Genomic DNA, 22,076 nt, shown 5'->3' with positions numbered 1-22,076 from the left:
CCACCCCTCCCTTTATTAATTAAATATATATTTAGCATGATGCTTTAATGCGATCTAGATTTTAGACACTAAACTGGCCGCTGAATTAGTTTGTCACGGTCCTGTCACCCTTCACTCGTTTAGACTGGTATCTGTATTTTTCATTATCGTTTCACTCACTGTAGTCTGATGCATTCGGATCACTTTTTTGTGGTCGTGATGTCTCCAATTAAAATTACCTATGTCAAACACTAAATGCGGCTTCTATGTGGGCTCGCAGTGTTAACCGGCAACTTTTTAGTTGCAAGGGCCGTGAAGGCCAGGCCCACACGTGTGCCAACTAACTCTTCTATCGCCCTCCGTTGGGGCACTGATACCAGAGGTTACATCCCGCGGCGGGCGTCTGATGCTTGCCACGGCCCTTTGTAGGCGCTGAAAATTGTGCTCTCGCCACGCCCTCTCCTTGCGATCGGCGGCACAAGACTCATACGAGTGGACTTATGCAGGTGCAAATGCAGCGTGGTAGATTCTCTCCCAAGCTGAAAGAGGTGTGTATGTGTATATACTACAGGGGCCTCCATTTTTTTCGTGTGTCCTTTGTCTCTCACTAATTTTGCTCTGACATTATGTTGTATTCACTAGATTTCTTTGGTGTTTTGAGTGTCTAGTGTACACAATGCAGCCTGAGTTGGATGCCACATGTTTATAGAACTGCTAACGCATCCCTTTATGATTAATTTACTCACTCTGGGACTCGTTTTAGGCCAATGAATCTTTTGACCCTGTTTGAAGACACCTTAGGACGAGATAGCTAATCAACATGTCAATCAATATGTCAATAATGTCATCAATATTTATTATAACAATACACTTTACTTTAGTCAATTACGTTTAATAAATTCTGGAAACACCATGACCTTGCAGTCATGAATAACCACACCAGTTTAGTATGAATTTAGTGATATTTATTCCCTATTGGTTACAATACTACTAGCAAGTTTATTAGTCTCAAAAGCAAGAAGCACAATAGCATAGTCACAATATGGCAACTCTGATAAGATTTCAACAAAGCAAGAATCACAAACATTAGGTTATAACACGACGTCAGCATAGATGATTCAGTCGTTTGTCTATTTGCGTCAGTTCAGTGAACCCCTCACCTAACCTCGAATTAGCATTGGCATGTTGGGCTTCATGCAAAACAATTTAGTAACATCAATTTGGAAAACATCTAACTATGGACTCTGTCAAAAGAAAAGCAGTTGGTACCTAGAAAGGAAAAGCAAACAGACAATCACAACTTCATTGTCATATAGTTACTCTCCAAGTTTGGGCAGCACTCAGGTTCGGTCTTCGTCTTAAGGACATCAGTTGATTCGCCATCTGTCAGGAACTCGGCTCTCAGGCAAGGGGGGGGCACTTCCCTCATAAGGAGATAAAGTGTAAATGGGCAATCTAAGGGCAAGGATGGTTCTAATCTAAAGTTTATCAAGTCACTAAGCAAAGAGACAAAGTGGCTGGATCAATAGCAGATCGCATCAGCATCTCCCCTAGTCTCTCCTATCCCTCTTGTTCTCTCCTGTTCTGATTCATTTCCTGGTGTCAAGGGTTTTTATCCCCTTTTCATGATACATTCCCCTAAAATCGAATTGGACAAGGGTTTGCACCCCACTATCTTTAACCAATTAAAATCAAATTAGCTCATCAAATTTGTTACCCCATAACAGTTTTCACGTATTCTATTGGTGCTTATGATTGACGCCTTTAGTGGGTGGAATGTCCAGTATGATTTCATCGTCTTGTGGTCTTTTGCACATCTTCGGTCGGTGGCTCCATTGTCTGTACCGGTTTAGGCGACCTTGTACTTAGCATTAATATACACTGTTGCATTCAGCTACAACGTTACTACAGGCAGGATGAATTTCATGAGAACGGATCTACTACAGTTACATTCAGCTTCTAGCTTTTGAAAAAAAACAAGAGTTCATGTCCTTTAGCAAGTCAGCACACTGCACGTTAGAAAAATACATTTAATATGAGAGTCAGGCAGCTAGGCCTCGACTCATGCTAACTAAGGCTTAATGATTTATTAGCAAAACTCTTACATATGTCTATTATTATTATTAGTGTAAAATCATATAATTTCAACATTATTAGTCCGTTTTATTAGTCCTCGTATATGGTGGCGGCCACTCCCCGTGGGCACATTTCAAGTGCACATTTTAGCAAAACATGTCTCTATGTGGCATTATTATACATTAGTTCAAAAACATTTAATCTTAATATGAATTATATAAGCTACGCTCTCTCACAACTATGCATGTATCTATCTACATATTTATGTGAATGATGCATGCCACACCGAACATGTGTGAATTTTAGACCCACGGGTTCTCATTTTCAGACCCGTAGCCGCACACTTCGTACTCTCTTGAGACCCATCAGATGATGTATTGCTTTACATGATATGACACACAGTGAGTTTGCTGTGTTTCCTTATTATTTTATTTCAGGTGCCACATTTGTGCTCCTTACTACATTAAGGCGGGTGATTATGCTCCCTACATGCACTGCATGGTAATTTATTCACCAAATAGATTTTCACGTTGACACCAGGGCTGTCATGTGATCCACGTCTTGCTGAAAGCCCGGTACCTTACAGGCCAGTTCTAGCGGCTGAAACATATTTACAGCTTAGTGAGGGTTTTGGGACCACAATATCCTAGTGTACCCCTATTGTTTTTAATTTATCCCCGCACTCACTACGGATAAAGAGATACCTTTGTGATAGTTAGGTATTTTTAATCTTTAGCTCCAACGCAGGATTTATTTAAGTGCTTCTGGAATGTCAGTAGAGCACACCCTGGCTTTTAGGGGCTGGGGTGGACCCTATGATGAAGCATGCCACTACTAGAGTGGATGAGGGTCATATATAAAGAAAACATATTTTCTTTATTGTTTCATCTCTGGTTTGGTCCCTGAGAGAAGAATCAGGATTTTGCTCTGTGGTATAGGAATACTTTGGTTTTTGAGTGGTAATACTTTAGATGGAGTGTATTCCTTGGACACCCTGAGTTTGTCAGGAACATTTTCTTCCTTCCCTTCTGGGTGACAAGTCTGGTCCTGTGGGCTTGGTTCACTTCTGTTTTGATACCATTGATTCAAAGCTATCCTTTTACATCAGTCTGCCACTTCGAAGTAGCTGACCTAAGGTGACAGCACTGGCCTCCTTAAGTGGAGTAATTAACATAAAGTAGCCGAGAAATTGAGAATCTCAAAATCGATGGACTATACTACATTACGAGCCTCCTCGAATATCACATGTACTGCTTTGGTGCACATTCATTGCATATTCAAAGATTAATTGCTTCAGATGAGAAAGTTGCTTGCCTGAGCCGAAGTTTCTCTGGAATTAATAATTTCGGAAGCTTACTATATGAAGTTCCCATCTTCCCCTTTGAGATTGAAATATGCCGTTTTTAACGTTTGTACCTCTGATATCATGATCACTTACTGATGCTTTCATGAAATGTTTGATTCTTTCAGGTTTTTTTCGAATCTCCACTGAAGCTAAAATGGAAGATCACAGCATTTTGAGTTTACAGTAGATATTGAAGAAACAAAAATATTATTTTCAGGATGAGTGGATTTTAATGGTTGTGTTGTGTGTGGAACTAGGATACCCACTTTCAAGACCTGGCTTCCGAACTAGCTTTAATTGTATGAATCCAAGCAAATGACTTTATTGTCCATTGCCTCAGTTCTATTTTCCAAAATCTGAGAACACATGGCTACTTTTTACACCTGTTATTCTCACACTCGGCCTTTACTTTTCCTTTTGCAAGGTGTACCCCAGGAACTGACCTTGTTTGCTGAAGAGCTAGTAAGTGGTGTGCAGTGAAAGCAGTGTATTGTGACTGGTGTGTTGCAGGATTAGCACTCCCAAGAGCACCAGCCTGTGCAAGTGAGAGAGTTGCTGACTGTCACAAAGTAATTGGAAGACCCTTCATCTTCTCTAGACGTTTTATTAAACAGTACTTTGCATGGTGGTAGTTGTCATTTTTTTTCCCACCTTGTGAGGTTGACTAGTAACACAGGGCTGTATAAAGTTGGTGTTAATGACCTAATTCACTGGTTCTTATTTTAAATTCTGTGGACACCCCCACTTAATCATTACAGGAACAGGGGGACCACCACTGAGTCATTATTGGAACGCAGGCATCCCGGCTAAATATTTTTTATTATTTGATCCGCAAAACAATATACAAAAAAAATACAGAAACAAGCATTCATCAAGAAAATACACAAATGATGAAATATTTAATTCACAAACGAATATTTAAAAAGAATCATAGTTTTAATTGGTAGGCTGAAGTTTTTCTAAACCCAATTGAGGTCCCTCGCCGTCCATACTATATTCTGTTTGATGCATTTAAACTGCTCCCACAAATCAATCTGAGGATATGAATCTAATTTTTAGCCTTCGGTTTCAAATTCCTTCACATTTACAAAATATTTAGGCATTTTTTTTATTTTATATTTTGGTTCTTTATTTAGAAACACCTTATTAATCTGTTATTCTTTAATTTGGGTGGGGGTCCCCCAGGCCACAAGTTAAGAACCGCTGACCTAATACAAACAGCTTCAAAAGCTATAAAAACTCTTGACTGTAGAACGTAGGGTGCCAAGCCCTTTAGCTCTAACCAAGGAATTCCTGATTTCAGTTTGCCTACTTGTTTGTTCGTCAAAAGGACCACGTTAGTTAATTGTGTAAAGCATTGTTTTATTCCAGGTCATGGAGCTTTTGGTCCACCTAAACAAGCGTATTAAAAGTCGCTCAAAAATACAGCTGCCAGTGGAAACATTGCTTGTCCAGTACCAGGATCCCGCAGCTGTGTCGTTTGTCACGGTGAGTGGTATTCTTCATATCTGCATGGTGAGGAGCATATGATTATTTTTGTCCTGGAGGTCGGCTTGGACCTTGATGCTAGCTTGCAGAAAGATCATGTCTGTTAAGGTAAAAAAAAAAAACACACCCTCCTGTAATTTTCTTGCAGATTGAGCCATGGGCTGAACCGCGATTACCCATTAGGAGGATGTATTGCTTTGCTGTTTAGTGACTCAATACAGGCTCATGTTCTGTTATAATAAATATGCTAGTAAAAGACGGTATTGTGTGAATTGTTCAGCCCATGCCTTACGAAGTTGTCATGAAGGGTTAGTTTTAGTAGAATGTGCCCCTTGTCTCCCCTCTGTCTTTAAAAAATGCTTTGCATTTAATATCTATATATGTGTAGCCAAATAACCCATTATTTACAACAACTGTATTAAGAATTGTACATACACATTTTGATAACTACAATACAAAGATTAAATTCAAGTTTATTATTACAATACAGCAAAGTGGTCATGAGAAAAACTTTTATTGCCACACAGATTGCTTGTAACAATAACTTTACACAGAGAAACTACGCACTTTTGTCACAAGGTCTCTTCATTGTGATCATGCCATGACGGTGGTATTGCTTAAATACCTTTAGTTAAAACAAATACATTTGAAAAAGTGCAGTGGCATAAAACATGTATACAGATGAGCAGTGTATAATATTATGTTGTTGATGGGGGAAGGACTCTGTGTGTATGTGTGTGTGTGTGTGTATATATATATATATATATATATATATATATATATATATATATATATATAAAATCATCTGTGCCCAAGGAAGACCAGCTCCTCATCTTAGGCGGCTTCAATGCCAGAGATGGTGCAGACTACAAGACATGGGAGGGAGTCATTGGGAGGAATGGAGTCCGCAAAAGCAACAGTAATGGTCATCTAATTTTGAGGACCTGCACAGCTCATGACCTGTTGATCACAGACAGTCTTCTGCCAACCCAGCCTTAACCAAATGTACTGGATGCACCCACGCAGCAAGCACTGGTATCTCATTGATTACGTCATAATAAGGAGAAGGGACAGGCAAGATGTTCCAGTGACTAAGGCCATGTGTGGCGCCGCCTGCTGGACAGATCACAGACTAATTCTCTCAAAACGCAATATGTACATCCAGCCCAGGTGGCAAACGCAGGGGAAAAAGACCAATAGACGATTGAATGTCAGCAAGTTAGAACGGCACTCTATGCGCCAGAACCTCATTGAGGACCTCAACAGTAAGCTTGGCCAACTCAGCTTTGGCACAAATGGTGCAGAAGAGGGCTTAGCAGCTTTCAGAGATGTGGTCTACAACACTGCTCTCGCTCATTTGAACCAGAACACACGCAAATACCAGGACTGGTTCGATGACTGTGATGAAGACATTCAAAAGCTGCTGGATGAGAGCGTGAAGGCTTTGATATCTAAATCAAGACAGTACAGATGTCTCAAAGAAAGCAGCCTGCAACTCCATCAGAAGCAAGGTGCAAGCAAAGCTGAGAGAGATGCAAGACTCCTGACTCAGCAGAAAGGTAGATGAGATCCAGAAGTACACTGACAGCAACAACTCCAGGCGTTTCTGCAATGCCCCAAAGACCATCTGCCGGCCACAGTCTTCTGGAACATCACCACTGCTTAGTGCCCAAGGGTCCACCCTGCTCACAGACTAGGATGCCTTCCTGAAAAGATGGGCTGAGCACTTCAACAATGTCCTGAACAGGCCTTTCACTATCAATACCGAAGCCATTGACAGCATGCCACAAGTCGCCATCAACACCTCCCTGGCAGAACCTCCAAAGGAATCCAAGGTTAAGGAAGCAATGTCATTTCTCTCCAGTGGTAAAGCACCGGGCTCCGACTCCATCCCAGTTGAAATTTACAAGGCAGATCAGCCTGCCCTGTTTTTTTGTATATACTGCAGAACACGCCATATAGGGTCCCTTGTGAGGTCTTTTAGAGGTTTGAGGCTTGCTCTGGAATGGGGGGGACACTTAGGATTACCCTGGCCAGGCTACAGAACAGTGTATACGATGGGGGGGATTGGCGATTCCCGATGTCAGAAAATACTACTGGGTGGCACACCTACTGATAATTAACAAATCGATTTATGCAGTTCAAAAGGACCCGGCTTACAGGCTGGATAGGGACATGATGAGTAGGAGTAGCCCAGAAGCGCCATTGGGCGATGCATATCAGGAGGGAGCATTTCCACAACACACCGGGTCAGTAATTAGGGTATGGTAGGAGGCAAATGTGTTTCTTGGATTGAGGGGGAGATTAACTGAGGGGTTGTGCAGGGGGGGGGGGGGGAGAGTACTTTCTTCCACATTATGGTAAGCCCCCGGGTACAGGAGTATTGGTCCCAGCTAACCCAGGTGATGTCCCGGGTGGTGAAGATGGAGATCCCCACTGGAGGGAAAGGTGTTACTGTGCGATTACAGGGGGAAGCCCCATGGCCAAAATAATAGGGAATCTGGCTGAAATTTGGCATTGTAAAGCGAAATACAGCCCAAACTTGGGGTTAGTGGGAGGCATCTAGAGTGAATGGGAAAGAGAGCTAGATTGGTGCCAAGAAGTCGAGAAAGTCATTTATAAGGGTAGGGGATGCACCCAAAAGTGGGATAAGGTATGGGGGGGGGGGCATGGTGGTACACAGAGGTCCGGATCTAATGGGCACAGAGGGAGGGGAGCAAGATGATGGGGGGGGTCGGGGGAGGGTGAACTGGGAAGGGATGGCATGCTTCAGGAACAATGTTTTGTCGTACAAGTGCCACAGTGGCCGATTTGGAAGAGTTGATTTATCTCAGTTTAATGTTACTGTAGGGAGGCATGATAAGAAATGCAGTGTAATGTGATGTCACAATTCTGTACCTCTTTGGTTTAATAAAGTCAAAAAATAAATTTACAAGGCTGCTGGACCAGTCTTGTTACTGAAGCTCACTGCGCTCTTTCGGACCATGTGACAACAGGAAGTTATCCCTCAAGGGGCTCAAGGATGCCTTTGTAGTCCATTTCAGAAAGAGAAGGGGAATCCAGCAACCATAGAGTAATCTCTCTCCTGGTCATTTCCGCTAAAATCCTTGCCAGAGCCCTCCTCAACCACCTCACTCAACACATGGAAGATGGACACCTGCCAGAAAGTCAGTGAGTCTTCAGAGAGGGCCGATGGAGAGTTGTACTGCCATTTGATAAAGTTTGTTTTGACCAATGACTTTGTGTTTCACCACTGCGCATATTAGTTGCTCAATGTTCACCAGTAGCACATGGTATGTTTTGTTCAGTTTAGCCGCCTATGGGCTTTGACATTGCATTAGCCATTACTTTCTGTATTCAGTTTAGCCTCCTATGGGCTTTGACATTGCATTAGTCATTACATTCTGTATTCTGCCTATTGGCTTTGACATGCTGTATCCAGTCTAGCCGCCTATTGACTTTGACATGCTATTAGATATTCTGCCTATTGGCTTTGACATGATATCATATATTCAGCTGCCTATGGGCTTTGACATGATATTATATATTGCATTTTGTATTCAGCTCAGCTGCCTATTGGCTTTGACATGATATTATACATTGCATTTTATATTCAGCTCAGCTGCCTATGGGCTTTGACATGATATAAGACATTGCATTTTGTATTCAGCTTAGATGCCTATTGGCTTTGACATGACACTAGACATTGCATTTGATATTTAGGTTAGCTGCCTATTGCCTTTAACATGACATTGCATTTGATACTTAGGTTAGCTGCCTATTGCCTTTTAACGTGGAGTTAGATCTTGCAGTTGAGAATCCAAGCTGTATTTTTCCAAGCTGTGTTTTTGCACCAGAGAACCAAGATGTTTTTCTCACAGTAGACTAGACCTGATAAGAGAGGGTACATGGTGTTGTTCTCTCTGCTTGAGCTTGGGAACAGGAGTAGTCTTGGAGACCTGGCCAGTCTCCAAAAGGCTTGCTCAGTTTCCCGGGTCTGAGAGGAGGGGGCACACCTTTGTAACGAATGTAACAGGCTGCAGAGAGTCAGATTCGAATCTGCCGGACCTCGTGCTGGAGCTTGGCGCAGGCTGCCAGCAATCCCGTGTGGGTAGATGAATCTCTTTCCCGCGGCTGACAGGGGTCATCAGCTTGCAGACCTTAGAAAGATGAAGCTGTAGATAGTTCCCACACGGTGAAGTATTTGTTTTGCTTTGCATTCAATATCTTATAAATATAACCTGCTGTGTATATTGCAAACTGATATATTTTGTTTGATTAACGCGGACTTGAAAGCTACTAATTCGTCATACATAAATATTGTGGTTGGGGAAGAATTAACAACAATAAAAGTCTTCTTTGACCTCAGAAGTGCATTTCTGTTGTGTTATGTTAGTGCTTAGAAACTAGATAAGAGGAAAGCACTACAAGAGTGGACATGATATTTGCAGCACGTCCACTACAAGAGAAGTGCCAAGAACAAAGTAGGGACCTTTACACAATGTTCGTGGACCTGACGAAAGCCTTTGACACCGTCAGTCGTGAGGGGCTATAGCAGATCATGGAGAAGTTTGGCTGCCCAGGAAAATTCATCAGTATGGTGTGCCAGTTCCACAACGGCGTGCTTGCTCGAGTACTAGTCAATGGACACTTCTCCGATGCCTTCCCAGTGACCAACGGAGTCAAGCAAGGCTGTGTACTGGCACCCACGCTGTTCAGCATGATGTTCTTGGCCATGCTGTTAGATGCCTTCTGCGATGACAAAGAAACCAGCATCAAGATCCGCTATAGGACTAATGGCAGGCTCTTCAACCTGCGAAGGCTACAGACCAAGACCCAGGATGAAGGGGACTCTGTGCGCAATTTTCTGTTCGCAGGTGACTGTGTACTCAACGTTGCCACAGAGGCCCAGATGCAGCAGAGCATGAACTGCTTTTCACCTACCTGCAGAAATTTTGGTCGCACAATCGGTAACAAGAAGACTGAGGTCTTGCATCAGCCTAAACTGCAGAAGACATATGTGGAACCAACTATCACCACTGAAGGAGAAATCCTGAAGGCTGACAAGTTTACTTCCCACACTACTGTATGCTTGTGAGACATTGACTGTGAACGAGCACCATGCCAAAAAGCTAAATCGCTTCCACATGAACTGCTTAAGAAGGCTGCGGAAAATTACCTGGCAGGACAAAGTTCCAGGCGCAGATTCCCTCTCTCAAGCTGGTCTGCCAAGTATTTACACCCTGCTGAGGAGAGCCTAAGTCATGTGGGCAGCCCACCTTGTAAGTATGGCAGACATATACCTCCCCAAGAGACTGTTCTGTGGTGAACTGGCGGAAGGCAAACAGACATAAGGTGGGTAGAAAAAGCACTTCAAGGACACGCTGAAAGTCTCTCTGAAGAGCTTTTGGCATGACCCGGACTCCTGGGAAACCCTGGGGTAAGACCGCCCCACCTAGCAAAAATGCATCAGCAAAGGCACTACCTCCTACGAGCAGAGCAGGACTGCAGAGGTGCAGCAGAAGCGTGAGCTGTGCAAATCGATAGCCAACTCTTTGCCAACCAACCCAGCAGACCACTTGTGCCCGACATGCGGCAGAGCTTTCCGAGCCCGCATTGGACTGATCAGCCACAGCTGGACACACTGTACCAGTCAACCTCCTCAATGTGATGTCCTTGGTTATTGTCGACAACGACTGGCGAACAACAACAAGTATAATTTGTGTGTGTGTGTATATCCACTGGAAAAAACATAGGTTACAGGAATGTTATAGTTAGGTTCTGAATTTACAAAACCATAGAAATTCAGCAGTAATAGAAACTCGTGCCCTAAGGTAACTATAACACGTGCCCCCGCCATGCACTCTCATCAATAATTTCGTTGCAAATGTTGCAGTGACCATATGAATGATGGCATAGAATATGTCATCAATGATATAATATGTGGAGTGCATGGCAAAGTGCGAGTTATAGTTACCTTAGGGTGCGAGTTTTAGTTACTTGAAAGAACTCTAACTAGAACTGCTGAATTTCTGTGGAATTGTATGAGTAAATTCAGAACCTAACTAACATCCCTGTAACCTATGTATTTTTTCATTTTTTTTCCTTGTTTTTTTTTTTTAACGTATAGTAATTTTCATTGTTATACGTGAATCCAGCCACTAGCGTGCACGGCGTTTGGCCATGCGCAATGGCGGTTGACCACAGTCTCCCCACACATATATATTTTATATGAAGCCCCGGGGGGGGTGGTGGTCCCTGGGGAGCCAAGGCCCTACCTTCCTGCATGTGAAATAAAAGAATCCCCAGTGGGGTGGTGGTCCCCAGGGCACGGAGGGTGGGGGGGGTGTGGGGCGCAGCCCCCCATATATGAAAATGAAAGTCCTTGGGAGGTGGCGGTGTTTTTTGAACCACCTTTTTCTTGGTCCCTGTTTGACAGATCACCCTGAAACTTTCCATGTGCACAAAGAATCACCAGGCCACTTTTTGGGGGGGAAAATCTCGTGAAGATTTGTCAAATGGTGCCAAAGATACAGGCAAGTCGAAAAAACTTTTTTTCGATGGAAACATGGTCCTAACTATAACTAACTATTGGCGACCACCACTAGGTAATATATAAAATATGATCCCTCTTCTCCTGGGGTCAGTATTTTCATGGTACTTGTTGCTATTTATGGGGAGACTTATGTTTGGGCTATAGTACTGGACATATCAAATGAGAAGGCAGTGGTTGCTGGCTGTTCAGTTCCCTCGTCGTAATGCCGCACAAATCGCTCAAGTGCTGAACAATTGCAGTGACCTGTATCAATCAGAAACCACCAGCTCATTTTGCTGCTCATTAAATGAGGCTGTTTTGTGATTAAAGAGGAAAAACATGACTGTTTAACATGCAACTGTGAGAGTTTTGATTCTTGTTAGTGAAACTTCATGAATACCTTTTGGAATCAGAAGATACGTAAATTCATGTTCCTCCCACCCTCTTGCACCCTTTTACATATTTTTGTTGTATCCTTCGTGGATCAATGAATGATAGTAAATAAATAAGCCTTTGTTATAAGTTTTACAACTGTTAAGGCACTCTGCTCTGTGCAAGTTCTGGTGATATTTCTAGTTAAAGAAATGGCCTCCATTGAATGTTTAATTCAGACTGAGACTGACATCATATTCAATATATTTCAGTTCATGAAGCATATTTGGCCGCTCAAGGGAGACAGAGTATGTTTAAGTTCAGAAACATAAGCGTTTATTAAAAAGTTTGCAAAGCTACAACTCAAATAATCAGGAATAATTGTAGTTCAATACCTAGTACATAACTGAATGAGTCAATATATTCAAAGCAATTCAAAATCAAAAGAGCAAAGACAAATTTATATAAAGTTGTCTCAAATAGAATGGGCCATATCCATTCTCCTTTAAAGGATACCTCCCTAGTCTAAATAAGGGGAAAAGTCAGACTAGATGGATACTGCCATAAAGACTCCGAAAGTCTTTAACAAGCACCTGCTCTAAATAAGGGGAAAAAAGAAGCTACACTTAAAGGCAGGCAGAAAGGCATCTGAATCTAAAGGCATATGGAAAATGATCTGTGTCCGGAGGCAGGTGAAAAGGCAGCTGAATCTCTTGGGTGAGATAGAGTATCTAAATGGAATCATAATTTAAATGCTGCAAACACATTCTTAAAACAATAAAATTCTAACGTTAGCAGTAACACATAATTTCTCAAACTGCAGATTAGTCAAGTAAAGACAGAAACGGTACAGCTTCAGTTTCATTAAAATATACAAAATTTCTCACAAGCAAGCTTTGACAATGATCTTCAAACTAGCAGATACAACATGAAGGCTGCTTACCCTCTCAAGTGCAGCTAAAATTGCTCCATTTAATTAAGAAGTTGCACCACAGTCTCAAACAACAAAACAGTCTTTTCTACACAAGAAATGAGAAAAGCAAAAATTGCATGATGTCAATGTTGCCTCAGCTTTTCGTCTGGAAAATAAATGTTTTCACAAAGCAAAAGTGGCAACTAACATAGGCCATTTTAAAAACTAGACCTTCGTTAACTAGAGTCAGTTTAAATGTGAAACCATACGCTTTCGATACATTTTATGTTGCATGTTAATGTTGATTTATTTGCAGGGTATTTAATTATGACAAAATATTTACCACAACCCAAATGTAGAGGATCACTCAAGCATGCAGCCCAGGGAGATCCTGGTGAATGGTATTGATCCTGTATAGAGCTCATAGAAAAGTATGTTCTAAGAATGCATATTTAATTTGTATGGTCTTTAACCTACACTTTTGAATAGGGTGCCAAACAGTAAATAAGCAATAAATTTGAATAATTTGTGTGAAGAGTTTTGCAGCAACTCTTAACAGAAGGGGTTTCACCTCTATAATTGGTGTAAAACATTTTTTCACAGAAAGTGTACATTTAACCAACTCTCTGCTTTCCATAACAATTTTGTGAGATTCAAATCATCATAGTAGTAGTTATCTCTAAAACAAAAATAGTCCTCAACTACAGGGTTGGTTTCCCTGCCAAAACAGTAACCTACTGGCTAGCTAGTAGCCTATGGCAGTGACTACTAAACGTAGCAAATATATGGCTGTTCTTCTCCTCAGCCCTAATGCCCTTAGACGCTGTTAAAGTTGTTACTGTTTCTGAGATGTAGGACAGATATTCTGCAAAACCATACAAATATGCCATGGAAATTAGAAATGAGAGAGGCATCCATACAGTTGCTGCTTTCATTTAGAAAAGTAGCCATCTACAGTTGATGTAACCACCTTCTTGCAGTATTATCATGGTGTTTGTTGGACTTGGTCCTATCTGCAGGGTCACCTCCAGACGTTTTGCCTTCACCCATCCTGCTTTGTTGAATTTGTTTTTGTTGACGTCTAGTGCTAAAATGTTTTTTCCCTCTCCATAAAACTTGGTAATATTGGCCTACACCCAATTTACATATTTAATTCACTTGTAGGTTCTTAGTAAAATGGTATACCATATACCTAGGGCATGTAAATTAAATGCTATTAGTGGGCCTGCAGCACTTACGTGCCACTTCTTAAGTTGCCCTTTAAAACATGTCTTAGGTCTGCCATTGCAGCCTGTGTGCAGTTTTAAAACTAGAATTTCAACCTGGCAAAATAAACTTTTTGCCAGGCGTAAACCTTCATTTTTAATACATCAAAGTCACTCTCTTAAATAGTCCCTAAATAACCCATAGGACAGGGTGCCTTATACTTAAATTGTTGAACATGTACTTTTAAGTGTTGCTTGTCCTGGTAATAAAAATAAATAGCAAATTAGTTTTTCCATACTGCAGGGCCTACCTCTCCCCAGGATAACATTGGATTACTTCATTACATTTAATTAGTGATAACTGCTGTGTGGGAGCAGTTGGGAATGTTATGTTTGGTTTCTGAGAAATTATAATTTACAACCCTCTTTAATGGGAAAGTTGGATTTTAGGTTGCTGTTATAAAAATGTCACTGTTATAAAGCTGACATTTTATTATCCTAACCATTTGGCACCTGCAGCCTGTTTCCTAGGTCACATGACTACTTGTCTGAAAGTTGCAGACCCTTCTATAGGGAGAAGACCCCCACTTCAAAGGGTGCAACAGGTATAAAAGGAAACTCTTCCATACACAGCCGGACCAGTAGATACTACAGAAGGACTGCCCTGTTGCCAGAGGACTTTCCTGCTGCTTGAGGCCTAGCCTGCTGTTTGAGAAGGAAAAGACCTGCATCCTTCCACCCAGGCTGTAGAGACTCAAGGGTCAGCTGCCTGACCTCCTGTTCTGAGCTACAGGGACACAACAACCTCCCTCTGCAACTGCCCAGCTGACCTGCTGAACTCTGCCTGCCTGGACCTGCTTGAGCCCTGCTGGCCTCTTCTGGGGTGAGTTCCTGATCCCCAAGAGGTGTCTACCAGGTCCTGAACACTTGGTGTGGCACTGTGGCATCAGTTGAACTCCTCCTAGAAGAAAAGGAGGAATCCTGAATCATTGGGCTCTTTGCCAACGTGCATGAACCCATTAACGGCAAGATCTTGCTGACTGCCAATGTGAAACTGCCTGTGAACCGGTCTCTTTCTGCAGCAGCGACTGCCAGCAAAGACTGTCCATGCAAGATCTTCCCTTAATGCTACAGCAAATAGAACTCTTTACGCTAGATTTTAGAAGGTAACCTAGTCCCTGTATCCGGCCCAATCTCCTTCACGGTCGGACTGAGCTTGTGTCTTTCCCTCAGTCTTGCACAACCACATGACCATGAGTTTCACTTTGTGCTTTTAGGCGCTATACTTACCTTACATCTTTAAAAATTGCTTATCTCTGGTTCCTTTTTTCTGTGTCAAATAATTTATTAAATGTCATATTTTTCTAAATTGGTGTGGGATTTTTCACTTTATTACTGTTTGTGTGCTTCATAAATATTTTACACATTGCCTCTATGTTGAGCCTGACTGCTTTTGTGCCAAGCTACCAGAGTGTTATGCACATGTTAATTTAGTGACTTTTCGTGGTTCTCTGACAGTGATTGTGGCTGTTGCTTGAGTGTGGTATCACCACCCTCTACCAACAACCCATTCCTCACAGTATTAAATGAGGCTGACCTTTTGAGTTATTCTACCAAAACATGACTTTAGCTGCTTTGTTTTAATGCAGCCTCTTTGCTGCTACCTAAAATATGTAAAACTATTTTTTTTCATCATATCATCAAATACTATTAGGGAAGATGAGACTGTTTTCAGTAAAAACAAAAAATACACTAAGAGGTTACCAGAAAAACGTAAAATAGTCCTGTAACAATGATGAGTTAAAAAAAAAAAAAAAAAACAATAAAAAAACATCTTTAGAATCTGTATAGAATGGCCTAGCTGGTAGAATAGACACTTGGCAAACAAATGTATAATAAAGTTGGAGAGGCAGATTGAAAACAAAAAAAGGTTTGTGGCAGTTTCCCGCACTACATCCTCACCCCAAGTGAAACAGAGGAATGTAGATTACACAAAAAGATAAAATTACTTTAAAATGTGACATTTTAAGTGATTTGATGACTTTCTGTGATGATGATGGAAATACAACCCATTCCCACCCGAATCATTTGAGGTCTACATTTTTACTAGCATATTTTTACAGGTGACTTTTCACACACAACCCAAGAGGAAATTTAGTGTAATTTACAGAGAACATGGAAATGCAGGGAAAACTATAAAATAAAGTACTTTAGATTGTTCCATTGTATCTTTAGGTCCAATGTTACCTGAAGGCCACTGAGTACTGTTTCTGAAGATGAAGAGAAACATACTACACAGCCTCTGTTCCTGCAGTGTGGTTAAAGCATTCAAACTAATACACCAGTATTGGAATCCTTTGTTGATCAATATGACTAAATAAAGGATGTTCCAGTGGTTGTCCATCAGACCGGAGTGGGGACAGATATGCAGGATATCCATCCTAGAGAAATGTATGAATATATAATTAATCTAATCAGTAATCCTTTCTATAATCTGTGATTATCAATGGGCTCATGGTGAATTGGGGTCTCAACTTACAAATGGAACTGTATGGCATAGAAACTGGGGGAAAATGTTGGAGAATAGTCTATGCTATCTGCTGTAGTTTGATGTTAATCACGGGTAAGACTGGCAGGGTTTCCTTCAAGGCACATTTGAGGGACTCCAGGCATATGGATGCACAGTCATCTAGATCTGGAAGATGTAGTGCATTTGTAATTACTGCAATTGAAGTAAGGTGAATGAAGATATCAGGCATCCCTCTCTAAGCTACAGGGTGTTATGTCTGAGAACAAGAATTTGTAGTGATTGAAACCTATTTTCACCAAGGTGAGTGTTGCCTGCGTTATAATGTTTGTAGTGTGGTGTTTGACAGCTTGGGCAATTCCGTGACCATGTGAGGGCTGCCATTTAGTTTACTAGGCTGTGACTGAGGACCGCATGGGACGTTCACAGAGGTACAACTTGGTTATTGAAATGCTATCCATTGGAGAGGGACTGGCAGATGAGGTCTGATTCTTTTGATAAGGAATCATGCACCATGCTAGAATATTTGCTTTGAAGTAGTCAGGCAGGTTTATGAATCATCAAAGTGCCTGTAGATCATGGAAAAGAACGATTAGCAAAACTATATAAAATGCACGTTCGAATGAAAACCGATAAAAGTCACCAGATGCTTGAATCAGCAATGTTGAATAGCTAGAAAAACACCATCATAAATGCAATGGGCGAATCAGATTAAAGACTACAGGCCTGAGAGCTAAGGCAACAGAACAGTGTGCAAAAAACAGGACTAAAATGAGTGAAGTTGGAGAAACGTATACAGTTTGCAAGGTTTCTGGTCAATAAGCACATGTGAAGGCTGTCCGTTATGCTACCTTTTCTGGCTTGACGCTAAAGCTCATTTAACTTTTGATCTAGAGCGTAATACGAAATTCCCCTAATTAGTGGAAATTAGGTCTTCGGTACTTAAAGTAACTGATGCATGTAAAGTTGTATTGCGTGACTAAGGCGTCTAACTTATGAGTGTTCCATCAGAAACATCTCCAAACTAGTTATGAATTTGTATCTATGTTTCACAGAGGATCCGTAAAGAGTATAAAATGACATGGCAGGGTCTTTCTATCATATAGTTATACCACAAATATGCAGGTATCAAGATGTTTGCTTCCGTAGTTTAAGATTTCTTTTTAAATCAGGAAAGCTGATTGAGTGTAAAGGATGTCAAAATAATCATATACATAATCAAACAGGTAGGGACTCAAAGACTGGGTGATGTCCCTTGTGAAAGTTAATGTGATCTTCCTGGGCTGAAGATTGCTTTGCCATTAAGGGTGGCAAATAGAGTATAATGACTTGGAAAATTATTACATTAGCTGATCATCCATGTTATTTTGTAGCCTCATCCAAGATGAGTTAGTTGAAATAGAAGCTTTGGAGACTCCCAGCTGCTAATTTAATGGCTAGTTTAAAAACAATCTAATTTGCACCTTTGAGTTTCAGGATGCAACGCTGAATTTGCTATATGCATAATTAATGCCATGAGACACATTCTGTGCATCTCCAGCTGCCCTAGAAAGGGTGTCTAGTAGCATAAAGTAAGGTCCCCACATTAGCCCCAACTTTCGCTGCTCATGCTTGGCAGGCTGCAAAACATTACTAAGGTTTTATTGCCACAAGATGTAACGCCGGAGAATGGCTACTGACAGTCTTTTGGTGGCAGGGCTGCCACCTGCCCTACTCCACACTCTGTGCGCTGTTGGCCATCTCAAAATATGGAGCTTCCATTTGCATGTTTTAGAGATGTGTAAGGCAGCAGTTTTTCCAGAAAAGGGCAGAGGAAGACCTATTCAAAACAAAAACCTCCATAGTCACCTATGTCTATGTTAAATAACATGGGTGTGGTACCTTGTCGTATGATGCCAAAGCTCCCTCCCACAGTGCTAGCTTAATGTGACCAATACATGATATTTGTTTTATCATGGCATGGCGTCCTCCGTCTTCTGTGATTTAAAGTTGCTGAATGAATAAATCTGCATTAAAGAAACAATTCTTCATGGATGTTAGAAGAAATTCTTCATCGGGGAGACTCAGTATCTGTCATTGAATTAACAGCGAACATGATTTTGGATTTAGGGGGACATGTTTACTGTGAATAGGATACAGTGAAAAGAAGGTCACATTAAAAGTCTCAATATCTTGTGTTTTGAGAGTGCTACCTAACAAATGACTTCTGCCCTGATGATGACCCTCAAATGATTGGTTCTTATATATGGGGTCGAAACGTCAACATAATTCATTGTGAATTATTGTTAAAGAATGACTTCTGGACACCTGGATTGAAGGGGTCTTTTTGAAGATCAGAAAACATTTTAACCACAATTTTGTATATATTGCATCTAACACCTGGCACCTTGTTATCATGTCAGTCACGTTTACTGTTCCGTTATTTTAGGAGCACCTTAATAGATTGATGCTTAATTTTACCGTTCAGGAAATGTTGTTTGAATAAAAGAAATATATAATAGACTAACCCTGTTTGTATACAAGGATCACACATTCTTGCTGTGGAGGTTAAGGTCTACCCCCCCCCCCCATCCCCACCTTGGGGCCAAAAAACTTTGTTATATGACCATGCAGAACTCCGCAGCCAGACTCATCCTGGACCTCCGTAAATGGACCCAAATCACCCCCAACCTCAGGAAAATCATTTGGCTCCCTGTCTGGAAGAGATTCCAATTCATGATGATGATCCACACCTACAAAGCTCTTCACAATCGGGGACTAGTATACCTCAACCACTGCCTGAAATTCCATCAACCCCCCAGACTTCTGCTCTCTGCCTCCCTCTCCCTTGCACACATCCCCCACATCAGTTGGAGCAACAGTGGAAGACATTCCTTCTTCTACCTCGCGGCGAGGTAGTGGAACGAGCTCCCACCTCACCTGCGAATCTCCTCCTTCCTTCTGAAATTCAAGAAAGGACTCAAGACTTGGCTGTTCAACTGAGCTAGCAGCCACACTATGAGTGCCTGGATACCTTCTCGGGTGACAAGTCGCTCTTTACAAATTCAGATTGATTGATTGATTGATATTTTGACTTTCTTTGGCTAAGGTCCAACAGTGTTCCTCACCACGTTACAACTAATATGAGCAGTAATCATTATCGTACATTACTGCACAGAGATTTTTGTATCATTCTGTAGTACACTTTTTCAAGCATTCCTGTTTCTTACACTGCTGATACAGTAGCTTCTTCACTGTCTGCGAATGAGGAATGTCCTCTAGGCCTTCTGGGACCAGCCTATCCATTGCATAGTGAAACTACAGATGCAAAACAAACTATTCTTTTGCAGGCGTTCTTTTCATTTGTGGCAGAATAGATGGGAAATCTGCTTAAACATTTTGCTTCTTCCAGTTTTCTAGAATGGTCACGGGCACAGCCAGACGCCTTATGCCTCAAGATAGCAAGGAGATAGTTCCTCTATCTTTTGCACATGAAACAATTAGAGTTCATTTGGACATGAATTATCATGACGTAGACTAAGAACCTGTGCCTTTACATCCAACAAAGTAAACCTGTTCTCTTATATCGATGCTATGCAAAGTTTGTTTTTAAGTCACCTGCTAAGCAACTGAACAGGGTTAGTCTAAAATCGTTTCTGATCTTTAGCATGGCATGTCGTTGCTAAGCATTATGTCACAGAAGGACCTGAGGGATCCAGAGTCATAAGGGGGTCCTGCAGCTCTGATCTCCAACTCAAACTAGTGTACCACCTGACAGGACTCCATGCTTCCATTTGGACTATGTAAGTTGAAAACTGTGTGTAGGCCACTCCCAGGCTCTTCTCCTCTGGCACCTGTCCCTATATTGATGTGTTATTCTTAATAGATGGGGAAGTTTCCTTAATAGGTCCTTCAGCCTGAGAAGCAATCTACAAGATGTCCACTCTAGAATCGAGCTGTAGAGATTCCACCTGAATAAACACACCTTAGAAAACCATATTGTCACATTGTGGAGTTGTGCCCCAGGGTTTCTGGTTTACTTGTGGTTTATTTTGGAAGGAACCACAATAATTGTCAGAAAATGGCAATTCTTTTTTTTTTTAAAAAAACTGGAGACTGTTTTTTGCAAGACCGTTTGTGTAACATTTTTGACAAAAAATGGCACCAACAAAGGTTTGCTGAACAGAAACAGCTCAGAACAGAAACGGAGTTGTAAAAAATATTTTTCCACAATTTTTAAAGGTAGTGATCAATATTTCCTGTTTCTTGTGGTTTCAGCTTACTTGGAGCTTGAGGTGAGTAAACTATTACTGAACCCGGAAAGCTATACAATTATTTTGAAACCTAGACACACATCTTAATTCAGCAGGGTGTCATTTGTTGAGTTGGTTTTTGCTTTTTCCAAAGAAACTAGTCTCTGATGAAAAAACACTTTGAAAGTAAGGAAAACATAGAAGTAGGTTGCAATATTTTAATCTCTAACTTTTTTAACTGACTGCCGATCTTCCAAAGATATATAGTGTTACATGTGGCACTCTCTTTAGACTCGGAGAAATATAATATTTGTCAAAAAGCATGCAAGATCCACCCCATCAATCAAACTGGGGCTTATAATTATTTTTTTCATTGTGTTTTCACCATGCAATAATTCCTAAGGTAAAATCTGATGAATAGCTAGGGAGAAAAGCTATGTAGTTTTGAAATGTGTCCATACGAATTTGAGTTTTGGAAAAAGGACTATTTGTAACTATCTGAATTTAAGGTGATTCTGAGTCCACACGTATTTATATTTGGAAGCCAAAAATGTAATGAAATCCAATACTTAATACCAAATGTCCTTTCCTTCATTTCTTCCAATAAAAACAAAACCATTCCCCATATTTGAGTGGGGACTGTTGATTGGGACAGGAAATGGGGAAAAATACACTGTGCAATCATCAAATTGTGATTTTTATTAGTGTTTCTTGGGATGAGGGTCTACCATATTTGGGCCTGGGTTTGGCAGGCACGCAAGATAGCCTAACAAGCCTAAATAAACATTTTTGGAAAAGTAGGTACCCGTGTAAATCCAGGGTAGTGAGGATTGCAGAACAACAACTGTTTTTCTTACTCAGAATGCCCTACAAACCTCAAATGTTAGGTAAAATCACAGAATTTCCTTACATTTGTTTGAGAAAAAAGTTCCAAAATAGACGAGTGTAGGAAGCTGGCTTTCTATGTAGTGTACCAATGTAGGGGTACACTATGCACACAAGTCAGGCAACCCTTACTTGTAAATAAAGACTTTAACTAATAACCCTAAATGCTCTCTTCTGTGATAGTGTGGGTGAGCAGTTTAGGCTTGTCAGAGGGTATTGTTAAGCATTTGTTGAATACACAGGTTGAAGTGTGCTAGGAAGGCAAGGTCACAGACAGCACCATTAGTTCAGTTTTTCCTGCCCTGGGGAGTCTGGGTGCAAAGGTGCTGGATGGGTTGAGTGCCTTGTACACTGCATGGTTGGTGGGGAGGGGCTGTCAAACAGAAACACGCCACAGATGCGGACAAGTCTGGGAGCACCCAACGGGGAGCTTGGCCGGTGGGGCCCTGGTAGCAGGGGAGCACTGTCCGTTGTCCTTGACCGGGGGGTTGAGTGCAGCGGGTTTTGGTCGGCGGGTGT

General features: G+C 41.4%; 1 protein-coding gene across 2 annotated transcripts in view; it reads left to right on the top strand.

The window, feature by feature from the left end:
• Positions 1–22,076, top strand: part of ECPAS (Ecm29 proteasome adaptor and scaffold) — a 790,558-nt gene that overhangs the window by 64,169 nt on the left and 704,313 nt on the right. For both annotated transcript variants that reach the window (XM_069240017.1, XM_069240008.1), the window contains exon 3: positions 4,772–4,888. In XM_069240017.1, coding sequence (XP_069096118.1) covers positions 4,772–4,888 — 117 coding nt within the window. The remainder of the gene's footprint in view (positions 1–4,771; positions 4,889–22,076) is intronic.

This window comes from Pleurodeles waltl, chromosome 1_2, assembly GCF_031143425.1.
Source record: "Pleurodeles waltl isolate 20211129_DDA chromosome 1_2, aPleWal1.hap1.20221129, whole genome shotgun sequence".
NCBI classification, from domain to species: Eukaryota; Metazoa; Chordata; class Amphibia; order Caudata; family Salamandridae; genus Pleurodeles; species Pleurodeles waltl.
The sequence above is the reverse complement of the archived record's forward strand: the minus strand, read 5'-3'. Positions and strand labels throughout refer to the sequence as shown.